General features: G+C 39.2%; 1 protein-coding gene across 1 annotated transcript; it reads left to right on the top strand.

Annotated features, from left to right (window-relative positions):
• The first annotated feature begins 2,164 nt into the window (after positions 1–2,164).
• Positions 2,165–17,755, top strand: elovl4b (ELOVL fatty acid elongase 4b). Its single transcript, XM_036562162.1, has 7 exons — positions 2,165–2,439; positions 7,971–8,061; positions 8,611–8,798; positions 10,946–11,026; positions 14,445–14,616; positions 15,992–16,119; positions 17,158–17,755. The coding sequence occupies exons 2-7, from the start codon at positions 7,995–7,997 to the stop codon at positions 17,431–17,433; spliced, it is 912 nt and encodes a 303-aa protein (XP_036418055.1). The 5' UTR covers positions 2,165–2,439; positions 7,971–7,994; the 3' UTR covers positions 17,434–17,755.
• Positions 17,756–19,700: the final 1,945 nt, after the last annotated feature.

Consider the following 19,700-nt stretch of genomic DNA (forward strand, 5'->3'; position numbering starts at 1 on the left):
TGGTGTCAGGTCTGGACTGCAGGCAGGTCAGTTTAGCACCCAGACTCTTTTAATATGGAGCAATGCTGTTGTAATACATGCAGAATGTGGTTTGACATTGTCTTGCCAAATAAACAAAGCCTTACCTGAAAAAGACGTCATCTGGATGGCAGCGTATGTTGCCAAAACCTCTATATTGTTCAGCATTAATGGTACCTTCACAGGTGTGCACGTCACCCATACCATGTGCACTAATGCCCCCCTGTACCATCATGAATACTGGCTTTGGAACTGTGCACTGACAACAAGCTGAGTGGTCTTTAGCCTGTCCATGTTTTAGTGTCCATGATTCCCAAAAAGAATACCAAATATTGATTCGTCAGACCACAGGACACTTTTCCACTTCACCTCAGTCCATTTTAAGTGAGCTTGGGCCCAGAGAAGGTGGCAGCATTTCTGCAGTTTATATATTGTTTCTTCATTGCATTTTAATGTTTCAATATGGGCATGTATTTTTCAAAAACAATAACATTTCTTAGTGTCAACACCTGGTAAGTTGTCTTTGTACAATTTTCAATTAAATATAGGGTTTAGATGATTTGCACACCATTGCATTTTGTTTTTATTTACATTTTGCACATTCCCAGTGATGAAGTTATGTGTAGTTTATGCCTTGAATGAACATCTAACAGCAGAATTTATCTCATTATGTCAATTTTTCATACTTTTATTCACAATTAAATTTGGATTTTCTATTGTTTTACTAAAAAATTCCAAAAACCTACATTTTTAATATGAATTTTAATTTCTAATATGAAAGTCAAGATGAATTTTCAGATTTGCAAGCAAGTTCAGAGAACATATGGACTAAATGACAATTAAAAACCAGATATTAACATTAATTAAAAGAAGTAAACTTGTTATCTAAAAATTGTGGGTTCCAATATTAACCCATTAAAATTTTAGTTACATACTAAAGCTTATTATTCAGTAACTACAGGGACTTCAATGCAAACAAACTCAAGTATTCTTAGGTTATAGAAGTGTGTAATAAAACTTTAGGCCCACTGGTGGGCTCTGACCATTTAAGAGGCTACAGCTGAAGAACAACAATTATGAACGCACAAAACATTTTTACACTAAAATGCATGTTGTGCAGATTTCAAGCATGTTCAATATGAAAAGTACATACTTTACAGTTGAAACATACTTTAGCACTCAATGTATTATTTTGGAGCAACATATGACTCACTTAAGTGCATTCTAACTAAGCTATGATTATATGTATATTTTAAAATATTCAATGAATTTACCTTTTTGAACAACTTAAGTTGCATTTAAGTATGTATTGAGTAAACATAACAGTTATTACACTTGAAACATGTTATAAATATACAACTGGATGGACTGATATGGTCCCGTGCTGTTTATTCAGTACTCCAAATAAAACACACCTAAATGCATTTTAAATTAGATTTCAATATCACTAAATACACTTAAATACAATCAACAAATAAAACATGAATTAAGTGTATTTTTATAAAACATAATTAAGTATACACTTAGAAATGACTAAAAGACTTAAGTCATGCTGAAGTATATCTTCTATGCCTAAAGTGCTTTTCTGTTGTAAATGAAAACAACTTAAAGTTAACTTTAGCCACACTTGAAATATATTAAAATATATTTTAATTGTATACTCCTGGGTGTACTGACACCCATATTTGATTGCTAATTCATTATATTGCAGCTAAAATGTACCAAAGCATGTACTTCTAAATAATGCACTTAAGTGTACTTTTAATACAATTAAATATACTTTTGTTCAAGTATGATTCAGTATGTTAAGAAATACATTTATTTAAGTCTATTAAATGGCAGTAAATAAGTAAAAACCTCTCAGGTTTTCATTCTTAATTTAATCTGCGCTAGTATTCCAGGCGGTCACTAGGTGGCACCACCACTTTTTACTGTATGTGCCCCATTCACTCTAATCTCAGGCAGTATTCAATAAAGCTGATCCTGCGCAGGGCAGATGGTTCCGGATCCACCTCTTTAGCTCCTCCACGATCCCCCAGTAGGGGTCGCCTGCCTGCCTCGCTGTTCTGGAGGCCTAAAGTTTGGGACACCTTCCAGCTCCTCCAACAGGTGGCTCTGCTGTGGTCCCTCTTCTTCCTCTCTGCTCCCTCTCTGCTCCCTCTCTCCCCCTCTCTCTCTCTCTCTTTCCGTGGTGCTGGCCGAAGGATCATGTGTCTGTGCAGAGCGTGTGCATGAGTTGCTCCCGTTGGTTTTCTTTTCACGGTTTTTACGCTAAAAGTTGTTCATGCACTGAACGTTTCCAGCCACTTGCGCTGCTGAGGTCTACAAGGAGCTTGGTATCAGAGAAGGAACCAGAAGGAACTGACCCTCTGCACCGACCGGCCGATGTTGCTGTAGGATCAGTTTGTCTCGAGCTGTAAGGTAATACACCTCATGCATTTCATCTCACTATATCATGCACAGGTCCTGCTGCACCTGCATTAGTTGGAGCTGCAGCTACAGCAGGGCTGCTCAAGCCTGCAGGATTACGCACCTGCACTCTTCAGAATAACGGTTCTTCAGTGGTTCTTGGACCCCAAAGTTGTTCTTCTATGTATTTCTCCTGTGTTCTTGAGAGCGTGCTTGTGAGCTCCACAGGTTCCATTAGGCTGGAGTATCTTCAGGACTGGAGATAAGCCTTCAGTAATGCCCTCTTCCCTTTAGCTTTCTGAGACTCCGTCTTAAAAATAAAGCATCTAAAAGGGGGTTTCTTTGGCGCAATGCCACAGAAGAACTACTGATCTACTGAAGGACCATTGAATTGTTATTTCTTTGTAGGACCACTTGTAACTACGATGAGATGTGCTTTAAAGATCCTACATATAATGCAAAGGTTCAATATCAGTGAAAGATTTCACCCTTAACCTGTATGTCTCAGCCAATAACCACTTAGGAACCTTTATTTAGGACTTTACTGAGTGGTGGACAGAAAGAGAGGGTGATTTGAAGTTACTGTGTTCAGTGTTGTTGGTTTATAACCCTCAGAAACCACTTAAGGAACTTGTGAAAGGTGTCTGAGTCTTGTAACCTTCACTGGGACAGAGCTGCAGCGATGGCCGGCCAAATGTGGGTCGAGCGCCATTTGCACCCGCGCTTAAGCTCGCAGATCAAATGGAATTAAAGTGGACTGACGGGTGAGCGAGGAACCTGCTGACACACGCGCTCGGGGGCTTTAGGGCCTGGGACACGCGGGGCCCCGTCTGTCCGGCCTGGGGAAGCTTTACTTTAACTAAACTCTCTTCCATTAGATATAAACACGGCGCTGCTGCTTAGAGGTAAAATACCGTATCTTCAGTAAGACACTAGCCGGGCCCTCAGCATGGCTGCCTGATTAAAGGTCTTAAAGGGAAAAATCCACTTAAAGCCTTTTAAAGGCAACTACATGTGAATTAGTAGTTCTAGCAGTGAGTTTCTGGCAGGGTTTGGTTGGTCAGTGTATTTTGATCTTCCCCTGATACATTAAATAAGGGGTTCAACTACTTAAGACAAATGACCCAGTATCTACTATAAATTCTTCAGTATCTACTGTAAATTATTCAGTATCTACTATGAATTATTCAGTATCTGCTATAAATTATTCAGTATCTACTGTAAATTATTCAGTATCTACTATGAATTATTCAGTATCTGCTATAAATTATTCAGTATCTACTATGAATTATTCAGTATCTACTATGAATTATTCAGTATCTACAATAGATTGATCAGTAACTACTATGTATTATTTTATATTTACTATGAATTATTCTATATTTGCTATGAATTATTAAGTGACTACTATGAATTATTCACTAACAACTTTGAATTATTCAGTAACTACTATGAATTATTCAGTATCTACAATAGATTGATCAGTAACTACTATGTATTATTTTATATTTACTATGAATTATTCAGTAACTACTATGAATTATTCTATATTTGCTATGAATTATTCAGTATCTACTATGAAATATTCATAAACTACTATAAATTATTCAGTAACTACTATGAATTAATCAGTATATCCTATTAATTACTCAGTAACTACTATGAATTATTTAGTATCTACTATGAATTATTCAGTATCTACTATGAATTATTCAGTATCTACTATGAATTATTCAGTATATCCTATGAATTATTCAGTAACTACTATGAAGTATTCAGTATCTACTATAAATTATTAAGTATCTACTAGAAATTATTCAGTATCTACTATGAATTATTCAGTATCTACTATAAATTATTAAGTATCTACTAGAAATTATTCAGTATCTACTATGAATTATTCAGTATCTACTATGACATATTCAATAACTACTATGAATTATTCAGCAACTGCTATGAATGATTCAGTATTCACTCTGAATTTTTTAGTAGCTACTATAAATTATTCCGCATCTACTATGAATTATTCAGTATTTACTCTGAATTATTCAGTATTTACTCTGAATGTTCTCGTAGTTACATAACTTTCTCATTAGTTTCACAGTAGACACTGAATAATACGCCTTATAAAGTGACCGTTAAGGTTAGAGGGTAAGGGGCTCGGTCGTTTGTTTATCTTTCAGCTGTAGAAGTGTGGATCTAAGGCCAGGTTGTTTTTGGCTGGTAGGGTGTTCAGTGGCCTCTCCGCTCGTTTCAGCTGCAGTGGGAAAGTGATAGCCGTCCTGAATAATGCAGGGGTGTCAGCAGGAGGTCTGCGTGGTTATGTAACGATGCTGAAGGAGGAAAACTCTCATTAATACAGATTACTGAAGCAGCAGCTGGAGGAGTTCTCACTGGGGTCTTGAGTATACAGACACCAGACACATAGGGCTACTGTGGGAGTGAATATATAGTAAGTGAATGATGTTTATAAAGCATTTGTAACAGTAAAGTGTTGTAGTTGCTGTTTATAATTGTAAATAATTAAGTCCTAAAGGATTATAGTACTACATATATCTGAGACATAGCTTGATGACTTACGTCTTACATAATTCAGACGTATATTAAGCACATCATCACTGCTGGGACAAAACTTTCCATTTTTTTTGTCATATTTTTATCAGTAAATTAATAATTTTATATCAATAACTTCTGTTAGGCCTTTTTAAGCTTAACTCCTAATACTGCACTAATACACTTGGCACATGCACTTCTAGTGCAGTGTGTGCTACAACTTCACCTCAGTTCAGGCAACAGTATGGCAGTGATGACTGCATATAATGCTTTTTGCATTATTAATAACATACATACATCCTGCATGCAATTAAAAGTCTAATGTGGCTGATTACAGGTCATGCACAAAGAAGAGGGTAAAGTTGCAAATATAAAGGCCTAATGATTCCTGTCTGCAATTCTGAGCTCATTTGTATTGAATAGATTCATTGTGGGTGCTGCATTTGAACTTATTGAGTTATACACAAATTTTGGTTAGAAGTACAAGCTGTTGAAACGCCCATTGAAAAGAACCCGCAGTTTACAGCACCAGTACACAAGAAACACAAAAGCCAAGATACAGTGGCTCACTGCTAGCCGTCAGCAACACTGTCTTTTAAGAAGGCTGGCATGCTGAACTTTTACAACCAAAATGTGGTATTTTACATAAATGGAACGTTCGGCCAAAAACGGTCAAAACAGGACCAACAGTTCAGTTTTACAGGTTTGCTGGCTAGGCTAGCATTAGCTTACCCTAGCTTAAGTTAGTTTAGATTAGCAAACAACCACTTGCTGGTAGATGCACTTGCAGAATATAAAAACAGACATAATGAAGAGCTGCAATGCTTCTGAAATGACAAAATAGTACTACAACTACTACTATTAATAATAATAATAACAATAATAATAATAAACTATACTTGTGTGGCACCTTTTATATATGAATGCAGCTCAAAATGATTCACAGAGGATTAAAAAGCAAAAGAGATAAAACTGTCTACATTTAAATCATTTAAATAAGATCACATGAACATAAAATTATGGGGAAAATAAATACGTAAGTAGTGTAAACTGAAACAATAGTAATATTAATAATAGTAAAAATTTAAAGTAGGTTTAAAAAAGAGGGATAAAAAAAATTTCACTGGTTGAAACCATTACTGATGTTGCTTATGTTTTATGGGTGAATCGTTTAGTTTTTGTTTTGTTTTTGGTGCGTAAAAACAAATGGCAGCACTTTTTTTTGTTAACTTTTTTTTCCTTTAAGCAAGTGTTCATTAATCGCCCTTAAAGAATGATTTGATACATGGTTTAAAATGATCAGTGTTTCTGAATGAAATAAAACACCAAAAGGACACAGCAGCTGTTTAGCTAAGATCAGTATGATTTACCATTTTTCTCCTAACCACCTCAGTGCTGACCCACAGCATTATGGGATATGGAAGGTAGCGAAGGATCCTTCTACACTGCCAAACGGAGGAACCTCAGCAGGCAGCGTTTTACACAAACATTCGATTCTGACATGACTGCGGGAATTCCTGTCGGAGTAGGTAGACTCTTTAAAAAGATCGTTCTTCAAGGGTTCTTTAGTAAAGGGAAAGGTTCTGTTTAGAATGATGGGTTCTATATAGAACCATTGGTAACACTTTCTATGAATGTCACCTTTGTAAGCATCTATAAACACATTCATAACATGTTATAATGCATTCATAAGGCATTATTAACATGGCTATAAATATTTATAAAAATGCATTACACGTTATAGCCATGCTTATTATGCATTATGAATTGTTAACACAATGCATTATAAGTTCTGATCATAACAAGTTATAAGAGCTCATAAGTCGTATTTGTCCGCTCTAAGTAAAGTGAAGCGTACTGTACTAAAGCCTCCTCCAGTGTTCAGAGTGAGGCTTCAAGTTGAAGTATTTACTGAAGGATTTACTGAAACACTAAAACATACATAATAAAGCTCATTACAGGCTTCAAATGTCAGAGTTTAAACTAGAGCTGCCATCATTGTTTTACCCAATGTGGGAAAGGTAATGTTCACCACCGTTAGCTTGGTATTTGTCTTTACTTTACGCTCTCCAAGCTGGGACTGACTTCTTTGGCACTGACATTATAACATCTTATCAACACTGCTTATAATGCATTATATTAACAATTCATAATATATAATAAACATGGCTATAAAGTGTAATTCATTTTTATAAATGTTTATAATCATGTTTATAATGCCGTATGAATGCATTATAACATGTTATAAATGTGTTTATAGATGCTTACAAATGTGACATTCATAGAAAGTTTTACCGAACCATTTCATGCTTAAATGGTTCCTTGCATGATTAAATGGTTCTTCAGATTGATGGAGAATGCACTGTATATGGTTCTAAATAGAACCTTTTTGAAAATGGTTCTATGTAGCACCAAAAAGGGTTCTTCTATTTTTGCAAGCTTGACACTTATTATTGATTTTATGTTGTGCTTTATTGTTTGGTATTATGGTTGAAATGCTGACCTTCGACTGGTTTGGGGGGCTTTGTGCATGATGGTGGGTTTTAAACTTTTTTTTTTTTATGTAAACCTTAAAAACAATCTGGCAACCCTGGATTTAACCAAATTTCCATCAACTGTTAGGAATGGAAGACAGTAGTGGCAGCTCTATGCCAGCTCTCTTTATTGAAAGAGTCACTGTTTTATCTAGAACAGCCAAAAAATGTTCATGTGCACCAGAGTTAACTTAGAGCTAACATAGTATTAGAACTCCCATAGAGGAATTAACACTAAAGATGCATTGTCCTGTTTTTGGCCTGGTTTTTATATTTATAATAATGAATTTTCACTCATCTTCACTGAGCCCTTTACAAATGGTGTGAGAATCATTTATTTATTGTTTATTGAAGTTATTGTGATGCCTGTGTGTTTTCCAATACTTCACCAAAGGACTTATGGGAGCTATAGTTCTACATTTATTGTATAACTTATTTTCTATTCTACTATTACAGGATAATCAAGTGAGAGTCTGAGCCATGGACACGGTCATTCACTTTATGAATGACTCTGCAGAGTTTTACAAATGGAGCCTTACCATAGCAGGTAAACTTCACCTCTCTCACCTTCTCTCTTCTTCTCCTTCTGACATAATTCATTACACAGTGATGCAGTTGAGCACATTTGCTTTCAGTTTACATTTTGCATCAGCAGTTTGTTCGTGTCTGCACTGTTTTCTGTTTATTTTGATGCCAGAATCACAAAAAACATGGGAAAAAAATGTAAATTATTATTTTTCTGTCATTAAAACGAGACACAATAACTTTTCACCACATTTAAGTCATAATACAGTCTCCAACTGTCAAAGATGAGAATCAGGTCAACCTAAAGTTTTAAGTAAAGCCCCTGTATAATTTTAAAGAAGTTTAAAGAACTTATATAAATATTTGCTGGATTATTACTCAGTTCTTCACTCCAGTTTAGTCACTTTAGTCATAATTAGTCAAGTTTCCACCAACAGGCTCAAATATGGTAGTATAGTCCACTCTCTCGTCCACTCTTGTCCATTTTTGACAAAAGAGAGTTAATAAAAAACACTTGCACTCTTTGGTGAATGTTAAATCAAACACGTGTTTGTGTTGTTTGTGCGTTCAGACAAGCGAGTGGAGCAATGGCCAATGATGTCATCACCGTTACCTACTCTGGGCATCAGCGCCCTGTACCTCCTCTTCCTGTGGGCGGGGCCTCAGTACATGCAGACCCGTGAGCCATTCCAGCTGCGCAAAACCCTCATCATCTACAACTTCAGCATGGTGCTCCTCAACTTCTACATCTGCAAAGAGGTAAACTCCCTATTCCTAACTTCCTCCATCATCTCCATTATCTGCTCCATCATCTTCTCCCTCATCGCCTACATCATCTTCTCAGTTCTGTCCTCTATCATGTCCTCCATTCTCTCCTCCATCTTCTCTGGCATTCTCACCTCCATCTTCCTGTCCATCTCCTCCATTCTGTCCTCCATCCAACCTTCCATGCTTTCCTTTATTCTCCTTCTCTATTTTCTCCATCCATTCATTCCTCCATTCTCTCCTACATTCTGCCATCCTTCCCTCCATCCTTTTCTCCATCCCTCCACCCATATCTCCATCATCTCCTTCCACCATACTTTCCATCCCCAGCATCCATATCTCCATCGTCTAATTCATCCCCTTACATTCTTCTCAATCCACCTCATCATCCTCAATTCCATTCTCTCCACTCTCTCCTCATCCCAGCATCCTCCACTACATCCTTTATCCATCCCTCCACCTTCTGTGCCTTGCATCCCTCCAATATCACTTCCATCCACTTCTCAATCCCTACATGCTACTCTCTATTCTGTCCTCTATCTTCCGCCCATCCTTCATCCATCCCTCAAGCCTCTCCTCCATGCTATGTGCATTGCAGGATGCTTGGATGAGCAGAGACTCTGGCCCACGCACAATACCAGTCATCAGCGAGACAGTTTTAAAGCTCCTCAACATTGGACTATAAAGCAGTGAAAACACATTCTTTGGACTGATGAAGCATGAAATGAAGTTTCTTGTGAAGTGATGAAGCTCAGTTAAACACTTTTAGGATGAGCTGAAATGCTGAAATTCCATGAACACCTTTAGGGTGAGCTGGAATGTTGCTTTGAATACCTTTGGGATAAACTGAAGTGACAAAGCTTCACTGAATACCTTTCAGATGAGTTTAAGTGACAGAGCCCCGTTTAATTCTCTTGGGATAAATTGGAGCATTGACGCAACATTAAATACTTTCGGGATGAGTTGGATTGATGAAACTCCATTGAATAACTTTGGGATATTTTGGGATAAGTTTAAGTGACAGAGCCCTGTGTAATTATCTTGGGATAAATTGGAGCAATGATGGGATGAGTTGGATTGATGAAGCTCCTTGGAATACCTTCAGGATGAATTGGATTGATGAAGCTCGATTGAATAATTTTAGGATGAGTTGGATTGATGAGGATCCATTAAATACCTTTGGGATGAGTTTAAGTGACAAAGCCCTGTGTAATTTTCTTGGGATAAATTGGAGCACTGACGCAGCATTGAATACCTTCGGGATGAGTTGGATTGATGAATCTCCATTGAATACCTTTGGGATGAGTTGGATTGATGAGGCTCCATTGAATACCTTTGGGATGAGTTGGATTGATGAGGCTCCATTGAATACCTTTGGGATGAGTTGGATTGATGAAGCTCAATTGAATACCTTTTGGATGAGTTGGATTGATGAAGCACTGTTGAATAGTTTTGGGATGAGTTGGATTGATGAAGCAACATTGAATACCTTTGGGATGAGTTTGATTGATGAAGCTCCATTGAATAGTTTTGGGATGAGTTGGATTGATGAAGCAACATTGAATACCTTTGGGATGAGTTGGATTGAGGAAGCTCCATTGAATACCTTTGGGATGAGCTGGAATGAAGAAGCTCCATTAAATATCTTTGGGATGAGATGGAATGATGAAGCTCCATTGAATACTTTTGGGATGAGCTGGATTGATGAAGCTCCATTGAATACCTTTGGGATGAGCTGGAGTGAAGTTGGTGTGCTGTTAGCGACCTATTTAGTCACTGAGATCACTGCCGATCTCACTAATATTAGTCTGGTGGATGACTGCAAGCAAATAGCAATGTTGTGATATTTAATTCTCAATCTCCCTTAATACTCTTGCTTTTAGAAGAAATGTTGGACAAACAAGTGTTGGACATATAGTGTGTCTGTCATCTCATACTGTATGCAACCGTTCATTGCTTACCAACACATACACTAAAGCCCTGAAGACACTTGAAGTGGACTAGGTTCTTTTAAATATATACTACCCTCTAAATGCATGGATCTGTTTTTGTTCTAATATTCCTACTGTGCTGATTTCTAATACCAATATGTTGCTAATATGAAACTCCTGCTCTTTCTCTCTTTCTGATTTTCTTTCTAGCTGCTGCTGGGTTCCAGAGCAGCTGGGTACAGCTACCTCTGTCAGCCTGTTAACTATTCCAATGATGTCAATGAAGTCAGGGTGAGAAGGAAAACACACACACACACACACAATCCTAATGCAAATCCATATTTGTGCACCAACTGTGACCATGCTAACACCGAAGCACTTTCTATACCAGGACGTCAAACTGGGTTCCATCCAGGCCGCAGCTCCACAGACTTCCTCTTCTTTAAACATGCCTGATTCAAGTCATCAACTAATCAGCAAGGCTTTCTCGAGTTCTGAGCATTACAAGAGGAAAGTGGGGTGGCTAGTAGCCTAGGGTAGGAGAAGTGAGCCATCAATCAGCAGGTTTCAGGTTCAAATCCCATGACTGGCAAGATATACCTGGTTGTACCCCCTACTGTCCCTGCTAAGCTCTGTGGCCCACAAAAGAATCCAATTTGACAGCTCTGCTATAGACCCACGAATCTCCATAATGTTCCATCACTAGCAAGTAATTCTGCTAGTGGTAACTAACTATGGCATTGAATCAGGAATGTTGGAGCAGGAAGAACAATCAGTTGTCCTGTGATTTTCCAAAGACTGTAACTGTGAGTGAAAGTAGTGAAACAAGGGATACAGGCTATAAATTATAGTTGTTCAACCTGTTACCCATTTTAAGAACAGGGGTTTATTTGCATTGCAAGGAGATATCAGGGCTGCATAAATAGCAAGGTGTCCAATAAGAGGGATTGATTGTGAAGTCAGGGCGGTTTAATTTGGTCGCTGTGAGTAGGCAAGTTTCCTGTCTGGGCTTAACAATGCTACAGAAGTATTGGTGTTGTGTACTTGATTGTTTGGGCTTTGCATGGAGTGGCATCAGGTGAAACAGTGAAAAAAACACATTTTCTTCTGCTTTGGGAGCATGTTGATGGGTTAAGTATTGAATGATGTTTGCATGCAGACTGCAAATGATTTTAATTCACCACCTTCTTGAAAATAAATTCTAGCTTAAATGAATGGTAAGTAACTAGGTACCTCCTGTTAGCTTACTCTGATAGCACAGTCATCCGCTAATTCGCTTTAGCTTGGCTGTTCTTATGAGTTCTCACCATGCTCCACACTTCCTTCAGCAAGTGATCACTGATGTTACACATGCAAAATTCCTAAAAGTGAAGTCAATGAGAAAAGGAGATGGAATTCAGGGTAGGAGGGTGAAGCATACATATGAGAAATGAGGCATGCAGGTGGTCTTCCAAAGTGGTTTTGGAGAGTCAGATTGGTTAGTGATGCTGCAGTTGTATCCCTGTTTTCGGTGTTTTGTATCCTGGCCTCCACCATCACTGACGTAGTTTGGGGATTTCCTCAGTCTGCTGCTTTGGCAGCAACCTCAACTCTTGCTGGCTAACTCCATCTCCCTGGTGACATGAGGACATGGGCGGAGTCAGGTATCTCACCACCTCTTGACTCCACCCTTTTCCCCTCCTCCACCGGCAGAGTTGTACAGGGTTAGAGAGTTAACCAGAACTTCAGATCACCAATCTCTCTTACCTAAATTGACTCTACTGAATAGCAATATTTATCTTTGCGCAGCTCAGAATACCCTGTGCCCCTTGCATAGTGATAACTGGACAACAAAAATCAAATTTACCCAGTTTAATTCCATATTCCATGTGTAGCCATGCTTTGAAGCCTATAAGCATCAGTTAGCATTGCATCAAATCATGTCAATTTGTTAAGTAACCTTAAATGTACCCACTTATGTGGTTTCTGAAGTGGCAAGACATACTTTTATACCTAAAAATGGACAAAAGTACCTCTCATAGCTAAGAATAGTAGCCACAGCCATCTTAAGGATTAAATTTATCTCTACTTTGTTCCATTTTATAGACAGCAGTCGTCTCAGAAACAGACCTATCTGAGATTACCAAATATCTCAATGTGGTTTGAGGCAAGTATGTAAAAATTAGGCATGCAGTTAGCAAGATGCTAATTGGTTACATATACAACTCTACTGCTTGTTAGCTACATTAGCCTTGTAGCTCCAGTGCTAAACTAAGGCAAGCAAACTTCAGATGCCGGACATGTCTTAACCATTGAATTGCATTTGGGCTAAAATTGGATTTTTACTGCTGCTTTAATGCACATTGGTGAGTCCATTATAAACCTGACTGCCATGGCTTGCTTGTCGATTTGTCACATATAAGCAAACTTGACCACTTGACCACTGAATGTCTGCATAATGTCCGGCCAGCAGCTCTTAAGCTCTAAGTGAGCCGTTCTCGCAGCCCGTCTGAGTCTGTGAGGCTGTAATTGTTTAATTACCTGTAATTGAAGCTTACAGCACAATGTTGAGCTCCTTCCAAGCCGAGGAACATTTCACTCCTCTGAACTTTGACCCATGCTCTGATGACCCTAATCCATCAGTGCCTCAAACTCAGATCAACCCGCACAAATACACTAAAGGAAGAGAACAGTTGGAATTATTTTAGCATGCCTTATAGTGTGACCTGGCCTAAGTTTAGTACTGTTGGCTTTACACTTCACAGTGAACTTATGGTCTGGTTCCACTCTTCACTCATGCAGGTACATCATAAACCTGCATAGTTTTGGGTTGGTTGGGAGATCCAGTTGGCTGATTGGTGCAAGCTGGTATATAAAAAGGAATTCTACTAATTTTTTATTTATTTTCTCCATAATTCATTTGTTGAGATTTAAACAAAGTCATAGCTGTGAAGTAAAAAAACCTTCTGATTTTACAGAAACATTTTAGGCCACAACCCTCTCAAAACCATTGTAAGACTATATCTCAGACATCAGGCAACATATTCATAACCTTTTCATGCTCTAACTTCCTGTGAAGAAGCTTTTAAACCCTTCCGATGTCTGTTTCCTATTACCACCACTGTGCGCACTGTTGGTTGCATGTTTTGATGAGATTTGATGGGAACGACAAGACAAAAAGAAAGTTTAAACCCTTTTACGCTCCATGTTCTTTGGTAGCTATTGTTGCTAGGTTGAACAATCTTTATAGAATGTAGGCAAAAGTCCCATTTAACCTAAAGAGAAACTAGCACAAGCTATTTTGAGATGACTTATGCTTTGTGACAAGGCACATTATCATTTTGAAAGTTATGGCCATGAAGAGCTGTTCTATACAGCAACAGTAATCACATTCAAACGATGCTTGATTGGTGTCCAAAGTGTGCCAAAAAAGCATTCCCATTACACCACCTCCACTAGCCTAAACTGCTGACACAAGGCAGTTGGGTCCATCAATTTATGCTCTCTACAACAAATTCATGACTCTACCATCTAAATATCACAGCAGAAATCCTTGTTTAAAATCGCTTAGATCACAACTTTTCCCCATTGGATTGTTTAATTTGAACACTATCTGAAACTTGTCATCCATGTCTAAATGATTTTATGCATCGTGCTGCTGTCACATGATTGAATAGTTGCATAAGAGAGTTGTTTGGTCATTATGACAGCATGTGGTGCGTTTTTGCAGATAGCATCTGCTCTGTGGTGGTACTACATATCTAAGGGAGTGGAGTTTCTGGACACAGTGTTCTTCATCATGAGAAAGAAGTTTAACCAGGTCAGCTTCCTGCACGTCTACCACCACTGCACCATGTTCATCCTGTGGTGGATCGGCATCAAGTGGGTCCCCGGCGGCCAGTGTAAGAACACACGCTCATTTCATACACACCCAAAGTAGTGGTGCGGTCTCTCCCGCACTGCTACAACACTTTCCCCTTTAGACAACATGGCTTCCATTATTTTTCATTCCTGGACATCCATAAGTGGACGATGGATTAATATTCAATTTGCAGGTTCGGACTGTGCCTTCAACATATGGTGGTAGGGAAGGGTGAGAACTCAGAGAGCTTGGGCTGAAGTTCTAGGCAGCTTCTGTTTGGAGCTAGAAGGCCGGACCAGTCCTAAGTGTAGTAGGACTGACAAAGGACTGAGGAACAGGGAGGAGATGGGGTGGAGGTGGAGATAATGCAATAATTTCATCATGGGAAATGGAAGGTAGAGATGGGAATTTATAGGGAATTGCATTGGAAGGAGGAGGGGTTTCAGCCATGGTCTACCCACAAACATCAGTTATTACATAACTCCATTATTGTTTACTGGAAATGAAATGGGGTTGGTAGATATCATAACAGGATTTCAGTTGTTGTCCTGAGTTCATTGATGGGCTAGTTTACCATTATTGCCACTACATTATACATTTGTCTTTTCATCAAATTCTAACAAACACAAACGTGGTACGAATTGAAAGTTTGGTTCCACAGATTTTCTCTATTTTAACAAGGTACAATGTAAAATTACTAATGAAATGAAGTAACATTCAGGCCAGGAAGGCATAATCCTTCAGCTTTTTATCTTCTGACTCAGGTCTGTTGTGGTCTGGAGCAAAATGTGGATGAGGCTACAACACTAGCCTGAGAGAAGAGGCCTAAATGCTAGAGGGAACCAGTTAGCCTGATAATCTTGCATTTTGCAATCAGTAGCTTGCTAACTTTGCTAGCATTGTTGGCAGAAATATTAATGGTGTTCAAAGGTTGTGAGGGAGAGGGGAGAGGCTGGAGAGCAAAGCAGGACAGACGAGGCAACTACCAGATTGGCAGAAGCTGCTTTAGGGGCCAAAGTTAAGTTGAGGATGGGGGTCGTATTTGGGGGCAGGGGGCTAGTAAACATATGCTTCATCTTAACACCTTCTTAGTGCATGGGGCAGATTATATACCATTGGGTACCATGAAGGGAACTGATCTGCTGTCCAGTGCTTATGAATGTCCTAATTTACCACCATGCAGTGTTGTTGCTACTCTTTAGATTGCTGGAAAGACCAAGAGGACCTTTCATGTTCAAACATTTGGTTCCAAGACCCCATCAAGACTGCATGGACTAGATAATCCTCTCTCATGTCATTCTGCTCTAATCCTGACCTCAGTGCTTACTCAGCTCCTCTAAAATAGTCCAGAAGAAGATGCCCTTTAACCGAGATATGTTGTGACCCTTGTCCTCAATATGTTTTGCATCTCACAGCATTCTTCGGAGCAACTATAAACTCAGGTATCCATGTGCTGATGTATGGCTACTACGGCCTAGCTGCCTTCGGCCCCCACATGCAGAAGTACTTGTGGTGGAAAAAGTACCTGACCATCATTCAAATGGTAAATATGTCCACACGGGAAATGTGAACAAGACATCTTTGTTCAAGCTGTTGGATTTTCTAAATTCTTCTCTAGAGATTCTGTAGGTCTTCTCTTAGCCACTTGGGTCAATTTCCCAGGCAGGGACTAAGGGACTACCAACAAAATAAGGAGATGACGGAGGAATCAAACAATTGCATATGGATTTACAATGGGTGGGACCATCTTCGTTAGAAAAACAGTCACTCTATCTGCCCATTTCAGGCAGTTTTTAATATGCCCTCATCCACTTGGCCTCATCATTTGCCTTCTGGGAATCCCAGGTGCCATCTTAAAGGGCGTTCCATTACTGTATAAGCTCAAGTAAAGTTTTTTAAACAAATCCTAGGATTATATAAGTGTTGACTTCAGCAGCAGAACTTGCCCAGAAATCATTACAACCTGATACATTTCCTTTTTTAATCATTGCAAATATGACCCGTAATCTAACCAGGTTTCAGTCAGTTGTTAGAAATTGATAACTGGTGATAGCTCCATGTTTAATCTAGAAAAAGAATGCTCATGTGCACCTCCGTTAGTGCTAACATACTATTAGAATCCTATAAGGGTGTTAACCAACATTAGCATTATCATAGAGCTGGGACATTTCAGGCCTGAATGGAAGGTCAGTCTCTAATAATCACAGTACCTCACTGAGTTCATGTAGTTTTCCTTCTTTCTCTGAGAAGTTACTGTTTTGGTGACTGTTTTATAAGACATTCTCACAAATCTAGGACAGGGGTTATCAATTCCAGTCCTGGATGGTCCACACAGTTTGGTGATTGTGTTAAAAGGTTATACTTGTTCCAACCCACTTAAGTCTACTCTTCTGTTAATGGCCAGATTCGGAAAATCACAAAACTGTTCTGGACACTGTCCCTCCAGGACTGGAGCTGAATACCCCTGATCTAGAGTTTGGTCAGTGAGCATCAGCTCAGCCAAGATCACCTTCCTTCGGGTGATTACATGTAATAAACCAGAGAAACATTCCTGAAGTTCTCTGTTTTTGACTGTTTGCAGATCCAGTTCCACGTCACCATCGGTCACGCTGCTCACTCTCTCTACACGGAGTGCCCCTTCCCTGCCTGGATGCAGTGGGCGCTCATCTGCTACGCTGTCACCTTCATCGTCCTCTTCGCCAACTTCTACTACCAGACCTACCGCCAGCAGCCGCGGCACAAATCGGCCAAGGCTGCGGCCAATGGCGTCGCCACAGCAATCAACGGATCTGCCAAGGCCCCCGAGCACACGGAGGAGAACGGCAAGAAGCACAAGAAGGGAAAAAAGAGAGATTAAAGAGAGGAGAGGAGGGAGGAGGAGAGGAGGAGTGAAGAGAAGATGCATTTCAGAGAGTAAACGTCTTGGGGACCACTGAAAGGGGATTAGATGATTTTTGATTGGCTGAAAAAGGTGATGCATTGAATTTACTTGAGTTCACATGAATGTATTACACTTACACAAGTATTGCGACAAGTAATGCGATAATTGTGTTAATTGTGTAATATTTTTTATTTATGTGGGATTCTACACATTTTAAACAAGTAAATTCAACACACTTTTTTTGAATGCATACTATTTTCAGTGTGCAAACTCAATAAATAAGGTACACAGGGACTGATGCTAGGTGTCCAAATGTTGGAAGAAGGGTCATGCTCAGATTTTGCGGGAAGCCGATGCCACTTCCTCAGTTGCTTCCAGTACAACTGAACATTTCTTAGCTTCCTTGTTGACACACTGTTTTTGTCAAATATTCATGTCATAACAGCTTCTGTCTGGCTCTCTGTCTCTCGTGGTGCACTATACAACAGCAGTGAGCAGTGTTAACTTGAAGAGGGATAGTCAGAGTTTGGGGGGGGTCGGATAGGGGAAGGGACGGAGGGGATCACGTTTGTTCTTGTTTTTCAAAAAAGTGAGGTAGGGTTTGGAAGTCAGCAGCAGCTTCCCACAAAAAGAAAACTGCAGAGGAGAAAGAGTGCCTGGCTTGCATGCTCTCTTTCAGCAGTGAAAGCGATAGTTCAGTGAAAAATCTAATTTACTCAAATGTAATCCATCAGCCAAGACATGTTTGGTGTCTGAAGTTTGGTTGTTTTGCTTCACACTGTACGTATAAGGCTAATGGGGCTAACAAGTAACGACAGTTATTGAAAACTACTACTTGAGTCAAATGCAGGGCTATAATTGCCCTGTAGCTCCAGTGCAAATCAAAAGAAGCCCACCTCTGACACCAATGTATCGTCACTGATGGAACACATTTGGAGTAAGGAGAAACAGCTGTTGATTTTTCTAAACTTTTGCTTTAATGTTTGAATCTGGCAGTACAACAACACCAGCAACTGGTTAATAATCTGCCGTATCTGCCATACTGCACAAGTCTGGATTTAGACAGAAGCCGCAGATCAAAAGGGTCATTCTGGGTGTGAAACATCCAGAAATGTACCAACAAGAGCATTCAACTTTGCGGCCTAGTTCCTGTGTATAAGCTGAGCTGCTGTATGGTTGTGCAAGCATGCTGTTCTACAGACATGCTGACGTATATGTATGCTACATACTTACCTCATGTATGATGAAGTGTATTGATGTGTAATTACCTGCAGTGAGATAATATGATTACACATAAATATGCAGTTTTAGCTCTAGATGCTAAAAACAGTGCAGTCTTTAAGAAACTTAACATCGATATCATTTCTGTTGTTTTACTTTATTAGATTTGAAATTGAACAATGACTGTGAGAACTCTGATTTGAGACTTTTTGCATCTGTGTTGGTCCACCCATATGAGCTGCTTTAACAACACTGACCACTCATATGAGCTGCTTTAACAACATTGACCACTCATATGACGTGCTTTAACAACATTGGCCACTCATATGACGTGCTTTAACAACATTGACCTCCCATATGAGCTACTTTAACAACATTGACCACTCATATGAACTGTTTTATCAACGTTGACCAGTTACATGAGGTGTTCTAACAACATTGACCACCCATAAGAGCTGCTTTAACAACACTGACCACTCATATGAGCTGCTTTAACAACATTGACCACTTGTATTAGCTGCTTTAGCAACAATGACCACTCGTATGAGGTGCTTTAGCAACAATGACCACTCATATGAGGTGCTTTAACAACATTGACCACTCATATGAGCTGCTTTAACAACACTGACCACTCATATGAGCTGCTTGAGCAACATTGACCACTCATATAAACTACTTTAATAACAATGACCACTCATATGAACTACTTCATTGTGACACACCTAATGTGTTTGCTCCATCTGTAATTGTTTTATTGGCCTCTAGATGAACTGCTTAAATGACACTGACCACTCCTATGCAAATGTCCCTTCTAAGGCCTGATTCACATATACTGCTTCTGCATGGCGTGAGCCATGTGGCAGCATGAGTGCTACAGCTTGACTGCACTGACCTTTCATACATACAGCGTTTGTGCTGTGGAGCAGAGCAGTGAGAAAGTTATACACACTTCTTTTCCCAGATGGACAAATGGTCACATCGGTCACTCTGCTCAACGAAAATATAATTTGTAAAAGTGCACG

This window comes from Colossoma macropomum, unplaced genomic scaffold (genome assembly GCF_904425465.1).
Source record: "Colossoma macropomum unplaced genomic scaffold, Colossoma_macropomum, whole genome shotgun sequence".
NCBI lineage: Eukaryota > Metazoa > Chordata > Actinopteri > Characiformes > Serrasalmidae > Colossoma > Colossoma macropomum.